Genomic DNA, 19,717 nt, shown 5'->3' with positions numbered 1-19,717 from the left:
AGAAACACGTACAAAACAACCACCTTTAATAATAACAGAACTTGCTCTACTCCTCAACAGACCCCGACCCCCTCTTCCCCCCCATCCCTCCACCTCTCCAAACTGACCTCATACGCCCCACTCCCCTTCCACGCACTCAGTATCAAATTGACAATATGCTCGACCCCCTTCCCATTCTTCACCTCCGCAAACACCGTCGGCCCACCCTCCCTGATCCTCCCCGCGTCGCGCTCCATAACACCCAGATCCGCACCCACCGCGGGTGCCAAATCGACCTTATTCACCACGAGCAGATCACTCCCCGTGATGCCCGGGCCGCCCTTTCGGGGGACCTTGTCGCCGCCGGCGACGTCGATCACGTAAATAATGAAGTCGGCCAGCTCGCGCGAGTAGTTCGCGGCGAGGTTGTCCCCGCCGGACTCGATCAGGAGGAGGTCAGTCTGGAACTGGCGCTGGAGGGACTGCAGGGCGAGGAGGTTGGCGCTGATGTCCTCGCGGACGGCGGCGTGGGGGCAGCCGCCGGTTTCGATGGCGCGGATGCGCGAGGGGGCGAGGGCTTTGTTGCGGGTGAGGAATTCGGCGTCTTCTCTGTTAGTTTGGGTTTTTGGTTAGTTAGTTGATCATCTTTCTTTTTTACTATAAATGTCGTTTGATGTTTTTTTCTTTTACGTAAGTGGGGGTCGGGTTAGATTGAAACAAGCTTCTCAATCTCATGCATATATGCAGGGTTCTTTGTACCACTCACTTGGTAAAGATATCGTTCGTGACCGCCGCGATGTTGTACTCGTCCCGGAGGGCCAGACACAGCGCAAGCATCAGAGCCGTCTTCCCTGATCCGACTGGCCTGTAACGAGAGAAAGTGATACATACATATCAGCATTTATCTGCACGAGAACTGGAGAAAATAAGACCAATTTATCTCCCAGAGATTAAGGAAAAGTCTCCCCGATAAAAAGACGGGTAATTGATAGAGTAGACAACTCACCCTCCAATCCCAATGGTGAAAGCGCGGTCCTTCCAGTCGCGTCCCTCGATGAGGGGCATCTCTCGGTTCAGATACGAGCCAGGTCCGTCGAGGATCTCATGTGAGTGGCCGTGGCCGCCCAGCGCATCGTGCGAGTGCGAGTGTCCCAGCTCGCCATCGTGGGAGTGAGTGTGGGTGGTCGTCGCCATGGTCGGTGAGAATCGTGAACCTGGTCAGGACGTGGAATTCGAAGGAGACATTATAAGGAGATCTCGTGCAGAGTGCGGGCGGGGCGGGGTCTAAGATAAGGGAGTGCGGGCCCCGCGTTTTGTCTACAAATCTCCTGGCCTACCTTCCACGGCGACCGAATCGCCTGAGATAAGAGAATCCGTGCTACAGATGAATGACGAAGGTCAAACCAAAAAGCATACGGCAGGTTCTGGAGATACTAACAATAGTGCAGACAGGCGGATATCAAGAAATTTGGACAATCATAAACAACTACACGTCTCCCCGGTCCATCCCCATCAGCCGGCCACTATAGTCAAGGCCAGGCTCCCCTTAAATAAAAGACAAGCTCAATAAATATACCAGAAAGCCACACGGAAGATATCCCAAGGAACAGACACGCCGGCGCCAGGTAAACCAATCGCCATTGTAAACCACAATAATCAAGCGGGTGTAGTAGCTGATCAACCGAATGCAGTAACACGCAAAACCTAGGTAAAAGCAAGGCGCAGGGATGTTGTAGTCAGAGACGACAATCGAACGCCACGATTGATGGTCTCGAATTCCCCGAACCCAAAGCACAAAACCACGAGGTATGCAGTAGACGGTGCAATATCACAAAAACCCGAGCCGGCAATAAAAAGGGAAGAAGGTAAAATACATTAGTAGTCGGGATTCGTCTCGCAGTATATCGGATACCTCTGCCTTGATGAGCATATCGGTTTGCATTGAGGTAACGACGAAGTTGGTATCCAAAAACTGATCCATGTCATGCCCGGTTCCAATCCACTCCAAAACATCTCCGCAGAAAGGGTAAATAAATAGCACAAACAAGGACGAAATAGTGGTGAGTATAATAACAATAGCGCCACGCTGCGAAAACGAACACCGGTATGTTCCAGGTCAAAATGGACGCCCAGAAAATGAGTAGAATCTCGAAATGATATCCAATGGTACGCCGGTTCCCCCCTCTTGATGATAGAACAAAACGAGCAGTAGACGACGACAGGGGAGATGGATCCTTTTTCCAGCAATCAAGCGGTACCCTTCTGTCTCTTGCCGACAGCCCCAGCCTTGGGCTTCGCGGCTCCGGGAGCCACCGCCCCGTTGATCTCAGTAGCACCACCACCGTCGTCCCCTTCTATCTTAATGGTGCTTGCTCGACGACGCTTATTGCTCACATTAGGACTAGTGTTTGCACTTGTCCCCTGGCCACCACTTGCATTGGCGCCTGCTTGGTTCTGCTGCGCAATCATGCCAGCTGGTCCAGCAAGATGGGACTGTGCCGGACTTGGGTGAGCGGAACCTCCGATGTGCGGCGAACCCTGTGCACCTGGCAACCCCATGTGAGCCACAGAAGGAGACGCGAACTGCGGAGGTGCGTTAAGGTTTGGTGTTCGTTGGCCCTGGCCTTGCTGCAATGCCGGATTCATCTGTCCCTGCGTAAATCCTAAGCCCGCATTTTGAGCCTGGAATTGGTTGACCAGATGCCGCAGGGCTTCAGGGGGAGAAAGTTGTGGATTCTGTTGTGAGAACTGAAACAGAGTCTGCATCTGAGAGATCGTCTCGGCAACCTAAGAATCACTCGTCAGCAGCAATCAATGAAGGAAAAGCGGGATAAATTCTCACCTCTAGGAATGTCATAACCGCAGTCGGAACGCCGTTTGCTGTGACCATCGATTCAGGCAAGGCGGGAGAAGCCTGCTGAGGCTGTTTTTGTTGAGCCCGCTTATTCAAACCTTTGGTCACCTTCGGGCTCTGCTTCTGCTCGGAACCTTCCTGCGGTTGCAAGAGACTTCGAGGAATGAACTCATTATGGTTATTGACAACGAGGTCGAGGATCTCAATCTTGTTATTCCCGTCGAACTGAGCTCTCAACGCGCCGTTTGTGAAAAGCTAAAGATGCGTTAGATTGGCCCGGAAAGAGTTCAAAAGGCGTTCTTAAACGAACCTGGCAATCGTTGGTGAACCAGTAGATGAACGATGTTCTTGAACTCTCCACAATATGACCACCATTTGGCAGGTCCCTCTCCCGTGCTCCCTCCACAATCATTTGGATATGTTTTATGCCGCTATTAAATTGTGTCCAGTAGTATCGCGCCAGCGCAGGTGTTGATATCTCGAACTGTTTTGAACCGGCCTGAGGGTTATAAACGCCCTGCCGCAACACGCCTCCTGGGGAGTAGAATCTCTCGACGAACGCTTGCCAATACTGTAGATCGTACGATTCACCTCGACTCTGCGACATATCAGTTATCCTGCGTAAGATCTTACTAGAATCTAGAACGAAGACTTACCGTAAAGTTACTCAGATTGTCAGCATATGCGTTCAGGTAGAGAATAGTTGAACCTTTGAAATTCATTCTCTGCTGCATCAACATGGCATTGTGGTTCTGCTGCTGTTGCGCTTTCAGCTGAGCTTCCTGGGCAGTCATCTGTTGTGGGTGCTGTTGCTGGTGCTGATGCTGTTGCTGCTGGTGCTGCTGTTGTTGTTGTTGCTGCTGGTGCTGCTGTTGCTGTTGCTGTTGTTGCTGCTGCTGTTGCGGCTGCTGTTGCTGTTGCTGTTGCTGTTGCTGCTGCTGCTGTTGCGGCTGCTGCTGAGACTGCTGAGATTGTGGAGTCTGCTGTTGCTGCTGTGGATTCGGGGTTGGCTGCTGTTGCGGCTGCGGCCCTTGCTGCTGCGGCGGCTGGGTTGTAGGCGGCTGTTGCTGCGGATTAGACTGCTGCTGAGGAGTATTACCCCCCTGGGTTGGTGGACCCTGCTGGGGTTGCGGTGTGGCGTTTTGAGCCTCATGCATATTCTGAGGTTGCGCTGCAGCTCTCTGCTGAGGCGTCTGCTGACCTGGCTGGCCAGCATTGTTTGCCTGGTGCGCCTGTTGCGCCTGCTGTGCCTGGGCCTGTGCTTGTGCTTGTTGCATGGCAAACAGTTGGTGTTGCTGGAAATTCGGCTGCCCATGGGGCATCTGCTGCTGAAGATGCATCTGCATGTTGACGGGCCGCATGTTGGGATTATTCGCCTGCATTGCGGCTAGCTGAGCAGCATTCAAGCCTTGAGTGCCATTTGGCAACGAAACAGGGAGGCCACCATGTTGCTGCTGGTGTTGCTGTTGCTGGTGCTGGAGCATGAATTGGCGCTGCCTGAAGTATTGCTGCTGTAATTGCGGGTTATTGGCAACTAAATGACAGATGGATGTGTCAGTACCAGGTCTCACTGTACTAGCAGGCTGGACACCGCTGATAAAACAATCGACAGCATAATGTCCTTAAACAAGAGGTTCCCGAAAAACAGCCGCGAAACCAGAGGGGAAAATAAAAGAAGAGAGCACACAGCGAATGGTTGAATACCGGGACCACCCACGGAGAGAAGACCGAGGAAGTCGCGGTAGACAAAGACCAGACGAATAACACGCTACGCGCAGAGGTCCGATCGTGTTCAAAACGGTAAAATTCGAGAGAAAACAAAAGGAAAAGAGCGGTGTACGTACTGTTCCCGAATTGCTGTGGTTGGAATAGATGCGCCTGCGCCGGACCCAGGTGCGAGAGAGCATGCGCGTTCGGTACAGGACCCCCGGGGCCGGTCGTGCCAGCTCCAGGAGGCATTCCGCCCATCATGGGCCCTGCCTGACTGACCTGAGGGCCAGCCGGGGCGGAGACTCCAGGATGTATCTGCTGCACCATGCCCGCACCGGGCGCCTGTCCCCCGAGGTGTGTCGCGTTGGGGTGCTGGGCCTGAGCCATTGGGTGGCCCGGAGGGAGTCCGGGGTGTGTCGGGATGCCTTGATGGGCAGCAGGAAATGGCTGCGCCATCATCATCGCTGTGCGCCGAAGTCACCGGCCGCGGGGACTCCTAGGAGCAGGTCGACGGAGGGAGGTGGTAGGGGCGGACGTCAGGGTCGAGGAGCGCGCTCGACGTGGAGGTCGACAGCAGGCCGCTTTTAGCGTCGTCGGAGCGGAGGCCAAGACGCAGTAGGCCAGCGAGAGAGCCTGCGTCGATATCGTCCAGGACACGCGAGGATAGGAGCATGGATCAAGCGTGGCCTTCCTCGCCTCTGCCCGCCAGGTCAGATCAACTCCTGGGAGCTCGAAAGGTCAAACGTCGGGGGCCGGGGGTTGGAGTGAGGTGGAATGGCTGGAAGGACGGGTGTGGAGGGGCTAGGGGCCAGGTAGGGGAACGGCACCTGTCGGGTCGGCCGTCAGACGCTGGGGATCGAGCGTGCCGTCCGGTCGAGAGCACGCTGAGAGAGACCACCAGACACGATGAAGAAGATGCGCAGGAGGCCAGAGAGCGAGCTGCGAGGATGGGACGACGGAGTTCAGAGACGGCGACAGCGCATGGCGAGACTTTTGAGGCTTTTCGTCGCTCTCCAGGGCGAGTGAGAGCGCGAGACGCCCAGACCGGCCGCGCTAGGCCCGGTCAGGTAGGAAGCACGTGACCGCGCGGCTATTTTTGCGCGCTCGATTTTTTTCCTCGTAGTTTTCTCTCTTTTTTTCTCTGCCAGACACGAGAGATCTGTGTTGTACAGACAGCCGCCCACGTCGCTCTGGGTGGCAATGGGGATTGAGGATGTCCCGCAGCACAGTCACTGCGTCTTTGACATGTTGCTCTATGTGAACTAACCACATCACCCGCTCCAGGGAACCTTATCAAGGTCAGTCCGTGAACATCCCCTCCCCCTCCCCCCTCCTCTCCGGTTCCCAAAAGATGACAACCTTTTCACTCTTCTTCTTTACGTCCTGATTCGACCTTGATTGAGACGTTCGGACCTTCCTTTCCCGGTTGGTCTGCTACTTGCCAGTATATTTTGTCTGACCATACCTGGGAACCATACTATAATCTTGACCACAGCGTTTTTTTTCTATGATCTGTACTGACATCTTGGTTGCCTAGGCTGTAAGACTTCACTCGCTTCGAGTGAGTCACGGTCGGACCGGAGGTTGGACGCCGGTCTGACCGGTGAGGTATTTTTGGGTATGGTGCTCTACGGGATATGCTACGGCAGACTGGTCACTCTCAGGAGTGGATTTTCCTGTTCAATGACTCCAAGATGCCAGCTAGGTATAGGGCCTTAGCTAGCTTACTGGCCGAGCGTACTCGATTCTGTTCTTAGAGAACGTCTCTTGTCGTGCTAGAGCCCCTCCTGGCAGGTTTGGACGGCTGTATGACGTGTTCGTCGTGCTGTCATTTGTTAGATAGAGCTCACCTGTTCGGTAGAGACGGTAGCTTCAATGACACGGATAATCTGTATACTACGCTAGAACCATCTCCAACAGACGTAGCCATGTCTTTCATCGCTGTAGTGTAGATCAGTAGATCCCCAGAAAAACAGCCATGTGCGGGTACTCGGCACTCGGTGCCGCCTCGTGCGTGCTCCCGCAAGCTGCACAGGGGGTCACTGCGGTGCGCCGTACCGTCACGCGCCCTGGCTTTTCTTTTTGCGCACAAGGTCCGTTTCCCCACCCGCACATCAGGTGATATCAAATTCAAGCATCGAAACGACCCGAAAGGGAAGCTCCCAAAGGTCCCGACCGAAACTTCAAGATCTCCAACCCTGCCACCTGGACCCGCGGCTGATGCGTTCGTCCGTTTCCTGCAGCATCAGCAGCAGCAGTAGCGGCAGCTCTTGCATTGCACCTTGAACCGGCACCAGCAGCTATCAGCCGGCCCCGGATGTATCCTTCAATGCAACGCAGGCTGCTCTCGCCACTCATACGACCCTGCCGCTTCGTCGCCCGTCGACGGTATCCCGCTCCCATCGCCTCGTCCTCCCGTCGTTTCCATCTCTCACGGCGATGGCTGTCCTCTCCGCCTCATGATCCTCAAGGTGCCGCCGATCCGGCCGCCAACGATGTTGCCAGTGACGTTTCCCCGCTCGACTCCGGCGCCGCGCATGCGGAGGATGGCCAGCCAACACCCCCGCCTCTGGAGCGGCCATTGAACAAGGAGACGAGCCCCTACGGTTCCGGCGTCCGCAGAGCAATGAGAAATAGGAAGTCGGCCCCGAAGTACACACCGCCGGCCGCGACAGTGCCCGACTGGTTCTACGAGCGGAATACGGTTCTCAACGACAGCCCACGAGCTTCGGAGATACAAATACCGCAGCAGGTTGGGGTGGATCGGGTCAGCTCAGAGACGGAAGAGGTGGTCACCAAGGATGTGGCTCAAGGAGGGGATGGAGGGGATGACAGCGGTCCCAGCAAGCCGTCAGACTCGGAGCATCGGTACATGTTGAGTCAAGCGGTCTGGGAGGAGCTCTATGCCTCTGTCAAAGCAGGGTTACGGCTACCGTCTGCGAAGTACGCGAACGAGCCCTCGGCGATGAAGTCACATCTCGTCTTCCAATATCCGGGTAACGACGGTATCCTTTTCCTCGACGCGGTTGTGAAGAAACTGGCCCAGAGCCTGGGTGCCGATCTTGTTACGCTCAATGCGCAGGATATTGCCCAGCTGTGCAGTGAGCAGGATATGGCGGATAGTGGCATGACTTCCAACATCAGATCACTGGGATATGAGGTCTACCGTCCCGTCAGTACCCCTTCCTGGCAGGAATTCGACGATGGCGCGAACGAAGGTGAGGAAGAGTCTGATATGGCCGAAAGACCATCTCGATCGGATCTGAGCACTCCAAGGTTCATAACAATCGAGAGCTCCCGGGATCTCTCCGACATTCCTATGCCGAATTGGCTCGGTTTGAAGTCATTGGTAGCGTCCTTGAATGGACCAGCGGCCGATGCGTCATCTGGCTCTGCTTTACAGAGGGGAAACGGTAACAAAATAGAACACAGGTGGTTCCGTCTTGTTGACGAGCTGATCTCCCCGTCGAAAAAAAAGCAACCCTCGACTGCGGAAGGAAAACCTTCAACAACTGAGGCGGGCTCCTCTCAAGGCCGGAAGACGAAGCAGAGTGCAGATGTTATCGTTCAGATCCAAGACTATAAAGACATCCAAGGAACACGCGAAGGTTCGAAGTTCATCTCTCTATTGCAGCAGGTCATCCAGAATCGGAGAAGAGAAGGTGGTAGGGTCTTGTTGATCGGGACCGTGGCGCGCGAGATTCACTCCCCCGCCGGCCGAGAGACCCCCAGGTTCCTGCAGCCTGCTTTCGATGATCACTTCTCGAAGACCCTCATTGTCACCCCTGCCATGGACTCGCGTACAGTGGAGAAGGTCTTCACGGAAGACCGCAAAAGACGCACGATGGAGGTTAACATCCGCCATCTGCAGGAAATGCTTCGGACAAGGGTCGATGAGCAGTTGACGTCCGTTGACGAAACCATTTTCAAAGACCGTATGTGGCCTCTAGACGCCTCGGCGATTCAGGAATCGGGCATTGACGAGCGATTTTGGACATACAACCACGTTCACTGGGTAGCGACCCTGGCCCTGGGATATGTAGAGCCGGGGGAACCACTCGGTCTTCAGCACGTACAGCGCGCAATTAAACTCATCGACCAGACCGATCGTATCAAGAACGACTGGCTGCAGGAGAAACTGCCTAAGACTTCTACCGCTTCTACCGCTGAGTCGGACGCTGACCGGGAGCGATCCATGAAAGCGCTCCGGAAGAGCTGCAATGCCCACGAGAAGAAGCTCCTTAACGGAGTAGTTGATGCACAGAGCATCCGCACCACCTTCGCCGATGTCCATGTGCCACAGGAGACTATCGACGCACTGAAGACGCTCACCTCACTGTCGCTCATCCGACCCGAGGCGTTTACCTACGGAGTTTTGGCTACAGACAAGATCCCGGGTCTGCTTCTCTACGGGCCGCCAGGTACTGGTAAGACGCTTCTGGCGAAGGCCGTGGCGCGTGAAAGCGGCGCGACCGTCCTGGAGGTCAGCGGTTCTGAGGTGTACGACATGTACGTGGGCGAGGGAGAGAAGAACGTCAAGGCCATCTTCACCCTGGCCAAGAAGCTGAGTCCCTGCGTCGTCTTCATCGATGAGGCCGATGCCATCTTCTGCTCACGAACTGGAGCCAGCAGCCGCACGTCGCATCGGGAGCTGATCAACCAGTTCCTGCGCGAGTGGGACGGCATGAACGATATGTCTGCCTTCATCATGGTGGCCACCAACCGGCCCTTTGACCTAGACGACGCCGTGCTTCGCCGTCTCCCACGACGGCTGCTCGTCGATCTGCCGACCGAACAAGACCGCCACTCCATCCTCAAGATCCATCTGAAGGACGAGCACATCGACCCGACTGTCGATCTGGCCGAGCTGGCGCGTCGCACGCCACTGTACTCAGGTTCCGACCTGAAGAACCTCTGCGTTGCGGCGGCCCTGTCCTGCGTCCGTGAGGAGAACGAGCTGGCGGCGCAGCACAAGGGCGAGGAGCCCTACAAGTACCCGGAGCGGCGCACCCTGACCTGGAAGCACTTTGAGCGCGGCATGGAGGAGATCAGTGCCTCGATCAGCGAGGATATGTCCTCTCTCTCCGCAATCAGAAAGTTTGACGAGAAGTACGGCGACCGCAAGGGCCGTCGGAAGAAGGGCCCATCCTGGGGTTTCACGCCTCCCAGAGAGGCGGAGGCGACCGCAGACACGGCCCGCGTGCGTACATGATCAATATAGAGGGTGATGTTTTTGTTTTGGGGGTTTCAAACTTCGTTCAGATGATGGATCTAGCGAGACGACTGTGTAATACTAGGATCATGATAGACATGTATAGTACAGTACCATCTAGCTGCTGCTGCGCATATTTAACCATTTGTAACGTAATGTACAGTACGAAGAGCATAGAGAATCCCATGAATCGTAAATCCGAAAACAATATGAATGTTGATGTTGAAGTCTGTCGGCGGTAGCCGACAAAGTCGCGGCGCCGCCGCATCACATCACTCCCGATCATACGAGCTTTTTGCCCCTCTTCCTCTCCTCATCTCCGTCCTCAACACCTTTCTCTTCTGCCAGTGTCCTACGTGCCTCCCCTCCGCCTGGCGTTGTGTGATCTTTATTTAATCCGTTTTCTCTCCCTTTCCTTCCCTTGCTTCCTCTCCCCAGGGTCATGGACACCCCCAGGCCCCCCGCCGCGGGCCCCTCCTCCGTCTTTTCCTTCCACCGCAAACCCCGCCCCTCCGAGACCACAACCACCACCACCAACAACAATAACAACGCGCACGAGACCCGCGAAGCAATTATCCGAGAAGCAAAGCGACATATCCGCGAAGTCGTCCGAAACGACTGGGCTTTCGAACCGTCCTTCAACCCACACTCCTCTTCGAACCCTCCCTCCTCATCTCCGCCCGACCCCCACGCGTCATCTTCACCTTCCGCTGCAGCTACCGCCGCGGACCCGCACCCACCGCACCCTCTCCCCGTAGAAGTCCTCGAATGGCGCCTCCGCGAATGCGAAACCTCAGGCTCCGAGCTCGAACCGCAGGCTGGTCCTGTGGGCGCTGTCTCTCCTCCTTCCCCGAGCGATCACGACCATGACGAGAACCCCGACGCCGTCCGCGCCAGTGTCGTCGAGCGGAGACGGAGATGGCGGAGACAACTCGAGGAGGAGATGCGCTGGAACCCGGGCCTACGGACTTGGGTGGAGAGGCGCAATGCGTGGTCTGGAGCGAGGAAGTGGAGTGAGATACAGCAGGCATCTACTGCTGCTTCTTGTCCTCTGCGGGAGGAGGAGGAACAGGAACAGGAGGAGCAACGGCAGCAGCAGACAAAGAAGAAGCACCAGCGCGAGCGCGTCTCCAGTATAGGTAGCGCGGGGAGTCGCATCAGCGCTGAAGCTGAAGCTGCAGAGCGCGGCTCTGATGAACCCTCCTCTCCCTCCTCCTCGACCAATCTCCCCGCGGCCACCGCCGTCGCAGCAGAAGAAAAAGAAGATCGAGAACAAGAACAAGAAGCCCAATCAGAAGGCCTCCCGACATCCCTCACCCCTGACCCCGACGACCTCCTCATCCCAATCGTCCCACCGCTCCTCCCGCCCGACAACCCCATCCGCGCCTCCATCACCCCCGCCATCTACCCCTCCATCTACAGCAAAGTCGTCGTGCAGGGCCTCACTCCGACTGTACCCATCAACTTGGCCGACGTGACCAAGGCCATCGTCGAGGGGTGGAAGAATGACGGGCAATGGCCGCCGAAACCGACGCCCGTCGTGCCCGGGGACGATATCCTCGTGCGGAGGAAGGGGAGTAGTAGTGCGAATGGCAACGGGAATGGTCATCTTAACAATAATAATAATAATGCTTTTAATAATGATAATGAGAAGGCCAGAAGGAGTAGCCATCATCATCACCTTGGGGGAGTTGGTGGGGTCACAGGCGCGGTGAAAAAGGTGCTGGGTCTGTCGGGGTTACATTCTCATCATCATTCTCATAGTCATGGACATGGGCATCACCATCATCTTCCTTTCCACCTGCGGGGATCGAGTCATGACGGGGCGGATGGCGGTGCGGGTGGAGGAGGAGGGAGAAGGGGATCAGAAGCTAGCGGTGATATCCCTGTCGTTGGGGACAGGAGGGATCCTACTAAAGCCGTGTAGGGCTGTAGTTCTATTTATCTATCTATCTATCTTATCTAATCTAGATAAAACCAGGTAGTTAACTAGCCAGCTTAGTAGCTGGCTAGGAGGTAGCTTATGTTATGGCCCGCAGAGAATACTGTAGGGGCTCAGCGCTTGGATCAGTTTCATTATTATTATTTTGTTGCTTGGACGTACATCCAAAAGCCTGCGGGATTGGATTTGGACCACTTAAACAAAAAGAAAGATGAATCCAGTACCTAAATCAATGCTATCTACTTAGGTACCTAATGTTGAATGCTTCGCAACCGCACCGCGGAGCTCAGCTCTTCTCGCACTTTTTGGATGTTAAACAAAACTAAGATATTTTTCTCTGCAAATGCAATGCAAATCCAAATGCGAAGATAACTGACTGGCGGATGCCTGCCTGTCTAAGGACACGCACTGTCTAGGAGGTTCTCCAAGGTTGAAAAGCATATGTTTTGATGTAGCGACAGTTAGGTAGCTTTTTGTACAATATATATCCCCCTTGCTACCTAGGCCAACTCTTTTTTTGACGTTCTGTCTCAAAGGCTTTAGGTACATACTAATAGGGAGCTCGGCTAATCGACACACAGACCAGGAGAACTACAGTTGGACCTCATTATGTAGTCCGATGTTCAGAAGGAAAAGATTGAATAAATAAGTTGTAGGCAGTATATATAAAAGGTATATATCTTTGTTATATACCAGTTGTCTTTCTAACTGTAATTTTTTTGGCTTTTTTTGTGCTATATAATATATAGAGATCTGTTTTTTTTTTTTTAGGTAGATTTGTTACGCACTCCTTCGGTCCTGAGTCGCAACGGTGGCTTGGTCTAAGGTAGGGAGGCTTGGACTTCGTAGGTCAAACACAATAAAGTAAACCAACTGATAGGCAACGCGACTAAGGTGAAGTAGAGCGCCTATTGAGTACGTATACCCCATAGTAGGTTAGCCTGTTGACCTGCCAGTGTATAACCAAGTAACGATGTGTTATTGAGCACGAAGAACTAAAGCTATCTACATGGTGGTAATGAGCGTCCTTATATAGCCCTAGCCCTCCATGCTAACCAAGGGTTACTATCCTCCGTATTTTACTACCATCCCTCGATCGGGGGTCACGAGTGATAAGGCCAAGGACGCGAGGCTCTTTCTGCCTTGGGCCACACACTGCAGGGCCTGCTGGGTTCTACGACTCGACTGGGCTCCTTTACCGTTTACCTCTGACCATGCCGGTTGCTGGACCTCAACAGCCATAAAACTCGGGTTCGTCGACACTCAGCGGTTCATTGCTTCGGTACCATAGCTAGCATTACATTTTCATCATTTACGACGCTTTGTCCTTGGCTCCGCCATTCAAAGCCCACATGGCACCGGCTCGGTTGGCAGCCTCCTGCTTCTCCTTGGCCCTCTTCTTAGTTTTGTAGATTCCTTCGTTCTCTGACCTGTGACCACTTCTCGTCCGAGAATGCGATCCTCAGTGAGAAGCTCAGGGACGGCATCATCGGCTTCGGACTGCAGTTGAGCATCGTCAATAGCCTGCTCCGGGGCTGCCCTTTACTCGGGCTCGTTCTGCAACTGAGCGAGAGCCATTGCTCGCTCCCTGGCCACCCATTTTCCGTCCTCCTGAGGCCGTGCTGTCTCAGCAACGGCTCTCTGTTCTGCCTCCCATCATGGGGCATGCTCGCCAGCTGCCCTCTGTTCTGCTTCACCCTGAAGCAGTTCATCGAGGTTTTCTTCTTGCGCTGCTGTGATGCTATCTTTTTCTAATCCTTCTTGTTCATTTGGATTGAAAACCCCCGTCGCTTCAGTTACGCTTTGTATCGTCTCTTGTTCCTCTCGCTCTTCACCATCCCTTGGAATGGATTCACCTTCCGCTGCCTGTTGAGTAGCGGTCACTCCCTCGATCTCTAATCGTTCCCGTCCATATTGGTCAGCGTCCCACATTCCGAGGACTTCTAATAGTTCTTGTGCAGCTCGTTCGGCAGGTGCTTGCTCTTCACTGTCGCTTTGTATCTCACCAGTCTCAATTCGCTCTGTTTCTCTCTCAAACGGGTCTTGTTCAGTCTGCTCAAACGTCGCTCTTTCTTCGGCTGTTTCTTGACTTGGTGCTGCTTCCGCGGCCTGCGGTCCTGCGACGGCCATCTCATCTGCATCGCTGTGAGGCTGTTCCTGTGACTCTTCAATAGCCGCCGTAGCCGCTCCTTCATCTGTGTCTGTCGGTATTCTGTCCCTTTCGGCTGCCTCAAAAGCAGTCCTGTCCTCGAACCCTTCAGATAGTTGCACAAGCTCCATGGCTTGCGAGTCAACTGCGGTTCCTTCGTCCCTTCCTCGGATGCTAGTCTCTGCGGGATTCGCGACCATAGAAGCACAGTCCCGACCCTCTGGCTGGAAACCTCCCCTCATCATGTATTCTCCTTGATATTGTCGTTCTTGTCGCTTTCTTTCTTTACGCTGCCGCTTTCTCTCTTTGTGTTCTCGCTTCTCACGACGTAGTTCCCGACGTGCTTCCTTGAGACGTCTCCGTTCATTATGGTCCTGTTGTCGAGGCTCTTGCTCTGGAACCGGGGGTTCTAGTGGACCCATTCTATCCACGGAACTCGCTTCACCGAAAAGGTGATGGTCGGGAACGAACAAAGGAGACGGCTGCCAGGCCCCTAAGGAGTCTATCTGTCACGTACTGTTTGAATGCAGGCAATGGCGGAGACAGCGGGGAACCCTCTATCAAGCCCTGACTAGGGTGGGTGTGGGCTACTGCAGCAGAGGATTACCCAGAAGGCCCGACTGCTAGGGGATCCCAGGGCCACAAGAGCTCTGCTACAGTTCCTAGCAGACACCCCAGTAGGCTGCCCTCCAGGGGATCTGGCCCAGGCAGCAGAAAGGGCCCGGAAGGATGATGAATGGGGGGTAGAAGCCCTAGAGGAAGCAGAACGGATTGGAGATGGGTAGTAGATAGGGGCAGCCCGGGAACAGACTGGGCGACGCCCATACCGGCTTGAGGAACAAGGAGGGCCTATAGAGCCCAAAAGCCCTGTGTGGATAGGCAGATTAGGGCGAGGAAAAGGTCAAGAATGGTTATAGATGGGGGTTCAGCCACAGAGACTAAATAGGGGCCGCAATTCTCATTCTGAACTACCAAGAAGTCAGGGTCTGTCATAGCTGGAAGGCTCGATATGGACGTTAAACTTGATTAATAATAGTATCCAAGAGAAACTGAAGCGAAAACCATACCCTCTGACCATCACTGGACGCCTCAAATGGAAGTCATGATAAGAACTTGGAGGACATTTTATATGTATTGATCTGAGGATTCAGAGGATTATATACATTGCAACAATTAATTATCTAGCTGCTACTACTCCTCATATTGGTGAGAATAGCCTGAGATCCAGGGATGGTGGTGATTCCTCACTCTTTGATTTCAGTCTAATGCAAGGGATTCAAAATATCTGTGGGCACCACGCGCACCTAACCATTGAAGCTAGAAAATTTACTCCGCCCTCTTCCCAATGCAGTTTATTGAAACAACAAACACTCCTGTCCAGAAATTATTAAACCACAACTTACCTAAGTTTATGAACTGCAGTCTGGGTTGAATTAGCGTTCTCATATTTAGTTCCACTTAAGAAAATCTAAGGTTCTCAAAAACTATAGAATTTGTAGGTCTGCGCCTGAGGAGATCCCGATTGAGAGTCCCTTCCTGCTGATTCTATTCTGGTTGGAATGCAAGCTCTGAACATCCTGACCTTGTCATGTAGATAATCACACATGATGCATTGCAGCTGATTATGTAATTTATTTGATACAGAGACTGCAATCATATCTCTCCGTCCCTGGTTTGTGGAAGAAGCTTACCCATCATGAGTAACTCACTGTGCTCTTCCTCAGTGTTGGGAAGTCTCTCTCTATATTCACCAGATGCTTCTGCCTGTATAATCTCTTGGTAATTCAGCAGACCCTTGTTGACAAAGGCACGCTTGTGGTTACCAAGCTTTACAAGCTTTCCTGACTCGACATAGACAGAAATTGTAAGGATCTGGTCCAAAAGTTAGTCTGCCTGTTGTAACATTTGTCCAATAATCACCTACATAGCCATCATCCAAGATATCATCCCTCAGCGGACTGTTGAGTAAAGGTTCTGCAGCAACAGCCATATCTGACTCTGTCAGCATACCATTCTCAATCTAGTCAAGTTGACGTACCCAGTGTCTGTAATTGCCACACCAAGTGCACGCGACGAGTACGAGATGTTGAGGTGTTGTATCCATGAATCAGCTTTTTAAGATATGGAATTACAGCGGCGATGCCAGAACCGCTGGCTATCGAATAGAACACTTTCATACAGATCAACAGACTCGCTGACACCATGTGGACCGGTAACAATTGCAAAGAATGAAAGATAACCCTCACCAGCGGCACGGGCATGATGAAGCAAAGTGGCCGATAGGCCGCGACGAGTCTGCACGAAGAGATCCAGTGTGGCTTGTTCCCCTTGGGACCAAGATGTAACCATGAAAGGATGAGTTTGTGCCCATGAGAACATGCTCACAAACAGCATCCACAGATTGACGTATTGCTCCACATTTACCTTCATGGGGCGATAAAGGAGGACTCCGATTATGATGACTTTTTCTGCATTTCTACTATCCTTATATTCATCATCGTCCACGCCTAGTGTTCTCTGTTGATTAGACGCACTTATGTACCGTCTACCTTTCGCGCTCATTGCTACCCCGTATGGATTTTATCTCGATGAGGTGGATTGACGTGGCCAGGTTGGCAGGGAACGTTCACTTAGCACATGAATCATTCATGTGAAGATCCACGACTGCTAGTGCGATGCGCAACTGTACGTATCAAGCACACCATGCGTACCGAGCACACGCGTACGAGCGCAGCAGCCTGAACGCTCGGCCACCTAACACTTTGTATCCCTGTCAATATATACATTGCAGCTTGCATGCATCGGTGCCAAGGTTATTGAGGACTAGTCGGATGGTCTCTGAAGAACTCTTCCAACAACAACCGCGGATATAATCGTCTATCACATCCATCCATTTACCATACTATTGGCCCCCCAGCCCAGCTCCGTAGTCCGCACTCGTGTGGCTGTAGCACCGCCCTATGGAAGTAGGCAATTCTTTTCAGGAATACTACCTACTGAGCAAAAATTGAGGTCACCCTGTAGACTGCCTTTCTCGTTTTAGTAGGTGACCAACGCCACCCTGAAGTTGCGCAATCGGGGAGAGGGGCAGGTGAGAAGGGTGAGCGCGATGAGGGCGTATAACATGGTGCCGGCTCACTTTCAGCATCTCAGCTGCAGGAGACTAGTTTTATAATGCCCACACATGACCAAAATATTAAATTCTATTGGTGATCCGTATGGGGGGGGACCTTGAAAGTTTCTCTAGAGAAGCTGCAGCACTGCTCAAGCCTTCCTCTCATTGGTTTGTAGACCACAATTTTGTCGAGCCTTGACTGATCCCAAGTGTGCAGCTGTCCTATGTTCTCAGAAGTTAACAGTTCGATTGAAGTGGCAGCGCATTTCACACGTAGCCCGACGCTCCTTGTACTGTAATGGTTATATTTATACCTTGTATGGAATGTAGTGCCTTGCGACTGGGGATTGGGATGATTATCCACAATTTCCAGTTGCTTATTGCTCAAGTTAGTTAGGCGACCTCGGCGATACTTGAACTTGTTTTATGTTGTTTTGGATAATACTGATTGAAATTTGAAAGGAAATGTTCAAAATAATGCGAATAATGCCCCAGATTCTACACATCTACGACTCCTGACTCCTTTTTCCGCTTCGTATTCTGCAACTTGTCCTGAACACGCAGCAAGAACCCAGGCTCCAGGCACTTGCCAATACAAAATTTTTCATTCTATTTTTAGGCTCAGCATTGCATTTCATCATATTGTTTTACAAAAACTCATTCCCTTCTTCCTGGGGCTATCAAGCTCATTAATTTTTTGGAGCAATCGGATACGCTGTAAGCAAGACCCTGTGTACCTGTGTTGACGACCTCTTGGCGGAGCTGGATTAGTCTGCTTCCCAAGATACTCGCGATAGCGTACCTAAATTCCTCTCTCGCGGCTGCCGACTGTCTCAGTTTGTCATGACCATGTTCCCATCTCCACCCGTCTGGCAGCTCGGTGTTGGGCTACCGCAATGGCAGTGACCCACGACGACGGTCTCCCCGTCGCATGAACCATGTACCCCGTGCAGTAGGTCCGTACGTACGACGTAGAGAGAAGGATGGTGCCGTCTTCTTATTTTTGACACTTCCATGCCGCCGGTGGCACAGAAGCTATGAGGCTGTTTCTTTTGGTGCGAAAAGCTAGCTTCTTGTTTAAGCGAGGACGCTCTCTGCCCGGCTATCGATGTCTTCAATGTTCTTCGACGTCTAAACCGGTGTCCAGGGGGTTGACGGTGCTTTTATCTAGTCGTGATACCAAGCCCCGGAGGTTGCAGATCATTAACCAAGGATTGGTTGGTGGACGGGATTTATCGTGAGGATAGTATTATATGCCCCCTTCTGGCATGCCTTCGGACTTCCGTATAAAGTACAGTTCATACTGTACAAAAGGTCACAAGGCTGCTGGACACCGGTTCCCCTCGTTTTTCTTGAATTTAAGTTCTTCTGAAGCCAGAGGACTTGGACCGATTTGCTCTGTCAATATTCTTTCCTTATTGTTTACTTAATTCCTCCAGCAATCCTGCTCCAGTCTGGTCACTCCTTCAGCCAACGCAAATGAGTCTCAAGCGGTTTGTTGCGGTCGATCTGTTGCTTATACTCCACAATCTGACTGACGAGATACAGGGGGCAGAGAGGGGTCTCACGATCGCCTGTTGCTGCTTGGTGGGATTGACTCTGATCCTGCGCATGACGGGACGGTATGCCCTGAGACTGAAGGTCGGCCTCGAGAGAGCCGATAAATGTTATTACTTTGGGCTGGACGATGGTACCATCTTTTCCCGAAGAACATCATGGAGATGAGGATATCAACTAATCCGTTTCTGCAGCCTTCAACATCCTCGCCGCGGTAACACTCCCGGAACGGTCCTGGAATTGAGGATATATAGGGTTGATAATTCGTTTTGGCAGCTAACTTTCGGCGGACTGGCTACTGCGGAGCTTATCGGTAGGTTTTTGTAGTTTTGTTGTTTCGGGGACACAACTGATATTGTCTATCTGCGTAGCCATCGAGCGGGGGGTGGGAACGCATGTTGACGCCGTGCTGTACTATATTTAAAGTTTTCTAAGAGAGGCAATATTGCTTGGAAAATGGCAATATTAAGTTTGGCAAGTCAATTCTACCAGGCAGAGGCACAATTCCTGTGGGAGGATGATGCTCACAGAAGCAGGCTGTAGACGAGTGGATTGCTATACAGGATCAGTTGAGGATCAGTTGACATTGAATCTTCAACTCGAAACCGAAACGAAGGAGTAGGCCTTTGATGGACTATAGTGGAGGCTCCCGACCGAGAGGTATAAAATGCAAGAGTCTCTCGCGCAGGCTCAAGCAGCCTCTAATAGCTCCCAGAATGGGACACCAGTTCGGGAGTCATCTCAGTCTTACCCCCATTCTCGATCGCGTGAGAATAAGGAGAGGCGTTCGATCCAACAGACTCTGACAGGTTATAAAGGACCTCGGAGTGCTAATGGGATGTAAAAGTCGGCTGCACCCATGGCCATCCGCCTGACACGGCGCTCTTGCTTACCTACAACGAAAATATTGCCTATTACGAAAATGTATCTAACCAGATACCACTTCCATCCACAGAAGAGAGCATATATAATACTTGAATTAAATAAGAGACCAGAGCATTTTAATCTTTAACCTTTGGGAATAACAATGTTTGGAATCAATGCTGAGAAAGTAAGGTTGGTCAGTAGAAAACTTTCCCTGTGCCTTTCTCAGATTGTTTCCCTCTCTAAAAACAGAGAAAACAGACACATGCCACAGTTACATAGCTCTTCCAGTGTTTACACCTGAAGACTGTCTAGCAGTTGGTGGTCACTTGTCG

At 52.5% G+C, this 19,717-nt stretch overlaps 7 protein-coding genes across 7 annotated transcripts; 4 read left to right on the top strand and 3 right to left on the bottom strand.

The window, feature by feature from the left end:
* Window positions 1-53: 53 nt before the first annotated feature.
* Window positions 54-1,173, bottom strand: VTN00DRAFT_6871 (uncharacterized protein; the record flags this gene model as incomplete). The annotated part of the gene is made up of 3 exons (XM_069433555.1): window positions 54-588; window positions 746-844; window positions 986-1,173. 3 exons carry the CDS (start codon window positions 1,171-1,173, stop codon window positions 54-56), a joined length of 822 nt encoding a protein of 273 aa, XP_069286925.1.
* A 1,053-nt stretch (window positions 1,174-2,226) lies between these two features.
* Window positions 2,227-5,005, bottom strand: VTN00DRAFT_6870 (uncharacterized protein; the record flags this gene model as incomplete). The annotated part of the gene is made up of 5 exons (XM_069433554.1): window positions 2,227-2,766; window positions 2,822-3,088; window positions 3,144-3,431; window positions 3,490-4,367; window positions 4,678-5,005. The coding sequence occupies 5 exons, from the start codon at window positions 5,003-5,005 to the stop codon at window positions 2,227-2,229; spliced, it is 2,301 nt and encodes a 766-aa protein (XP_069286924.1).
* Window positions 5,006-5,214: 209 nt separating this feature from the next.
* VTN00DRAFT_6869 (uncharacterized protein) lies at window positions 5,215-6,804 on the top strand (the record flags this gene model as incomplete). Its single annotated transcript, XM_069433552.1, has 2 exons — window positions 5,215-5,610; window positions 6,520-6,804. 2 exons carry the CDS (start codon window positions 5,215-5,217, stop codon window positions 6,802-6,804), a joined length of 681 nt encoding a protein of 226 aa, XP_069286923.1.
* Window positions 6,805-6,872: 68 nt separating this feature from the next.
* On the top strand, window positions 6,873-9,755 carry VTN00DRAFT_6868 (uncharacterized protein; the record flags this gene model as incomplete). The annotated part of the gene is made up of 1 exon (XM_069433551.1): window positions 6,873-9,755. The coding sequence occupies one exon, from the start codon at window positions 6,873-6,875 to the stop codon at window positions 9,753-9,755; it is 2,883 nt and encodes a 960-aa protein (XP_069286922.1).
* Window positions 9,756-10,197: 442 nt separating this feature from the next.
* On the top strand, window positions 10,198-11,682 carry VTN00DRAFT_6867 (uncharacterized protein; the record flags this gene model as incomplete). Its single annotated transcript, XM_069433550.1, has 1 exon — window positions 10,198-11,682. One exon carries the CDS (start codon window positions 10,198-10,200, stop codon window positions 11,680-11,682), a length of 1,485 nt encoding a protein of 494 aa, XP_069286921.1.
* A 1,327-nt stretch (window positions 11,683-13,009) lies between these two features.
* VTN00DRAFT_6866 (uncharacterized protein) lies at window positions 13,010-16,276 on the bottom strand (the record flags this gene model as incomplete). Its single annotated transcript, XM_069433549.1, has 7 exons — window positions 13,010-13,075; window positions 13,128-13,430; window positions 13,498-14,339; window positions 15,538-15,718; window positions 15,771-15,838; window positions 15,885-16,001; window positions 16,093-16,276. 7 exons carry the CDS (start codon window positions 16,274-16,276, stop codon window positions 13,010-13,012), a joined length of 1,761 nt encoding a protein of 586 aa, XP_069286920.1.
* A 2,164-nt stretch (window positions 16,277-18,440) lies between these two features.
* Window positions 18,441-18,942, top strand: VTN00DRAFT_6865 (uncharacterized protein; the record flags this gene model as incomplete). The annotated part of the gene is made up of 3 exons (XM_069433548.1): window positions 18,441-18,583; window positions 18,713-18,831; window positions 18,890-18,942. 3 exons carry the CDS (start codon window positions 18,441-18,443, stop codon window positions 18,940-18,942), a joined length of 315 nt encoding a protein of 104 aa, XP_069286919.1.
* Window positions 18,943-19,717: the final 775 nt, after the last annotated feature.

This window comes from Thermoascus crustaceus (assembly GCF_041956765.1).
Source record: "Thermoascus crustaceus strain CBS 181.67 unplaced genomic scaffold VTN00scaffold_4, whole genome shotgun sequence".
Lineage (NCBI taxonomy): Eukaryota > Fungi > Ascomycota > Eurotiomycetes > Eurotiales > Thermoascaceae > Thermoascus > Thermoascus crustaceus.
This window is presented reverse-complemented; position numbering and strand designations above follow the sequence as displayed.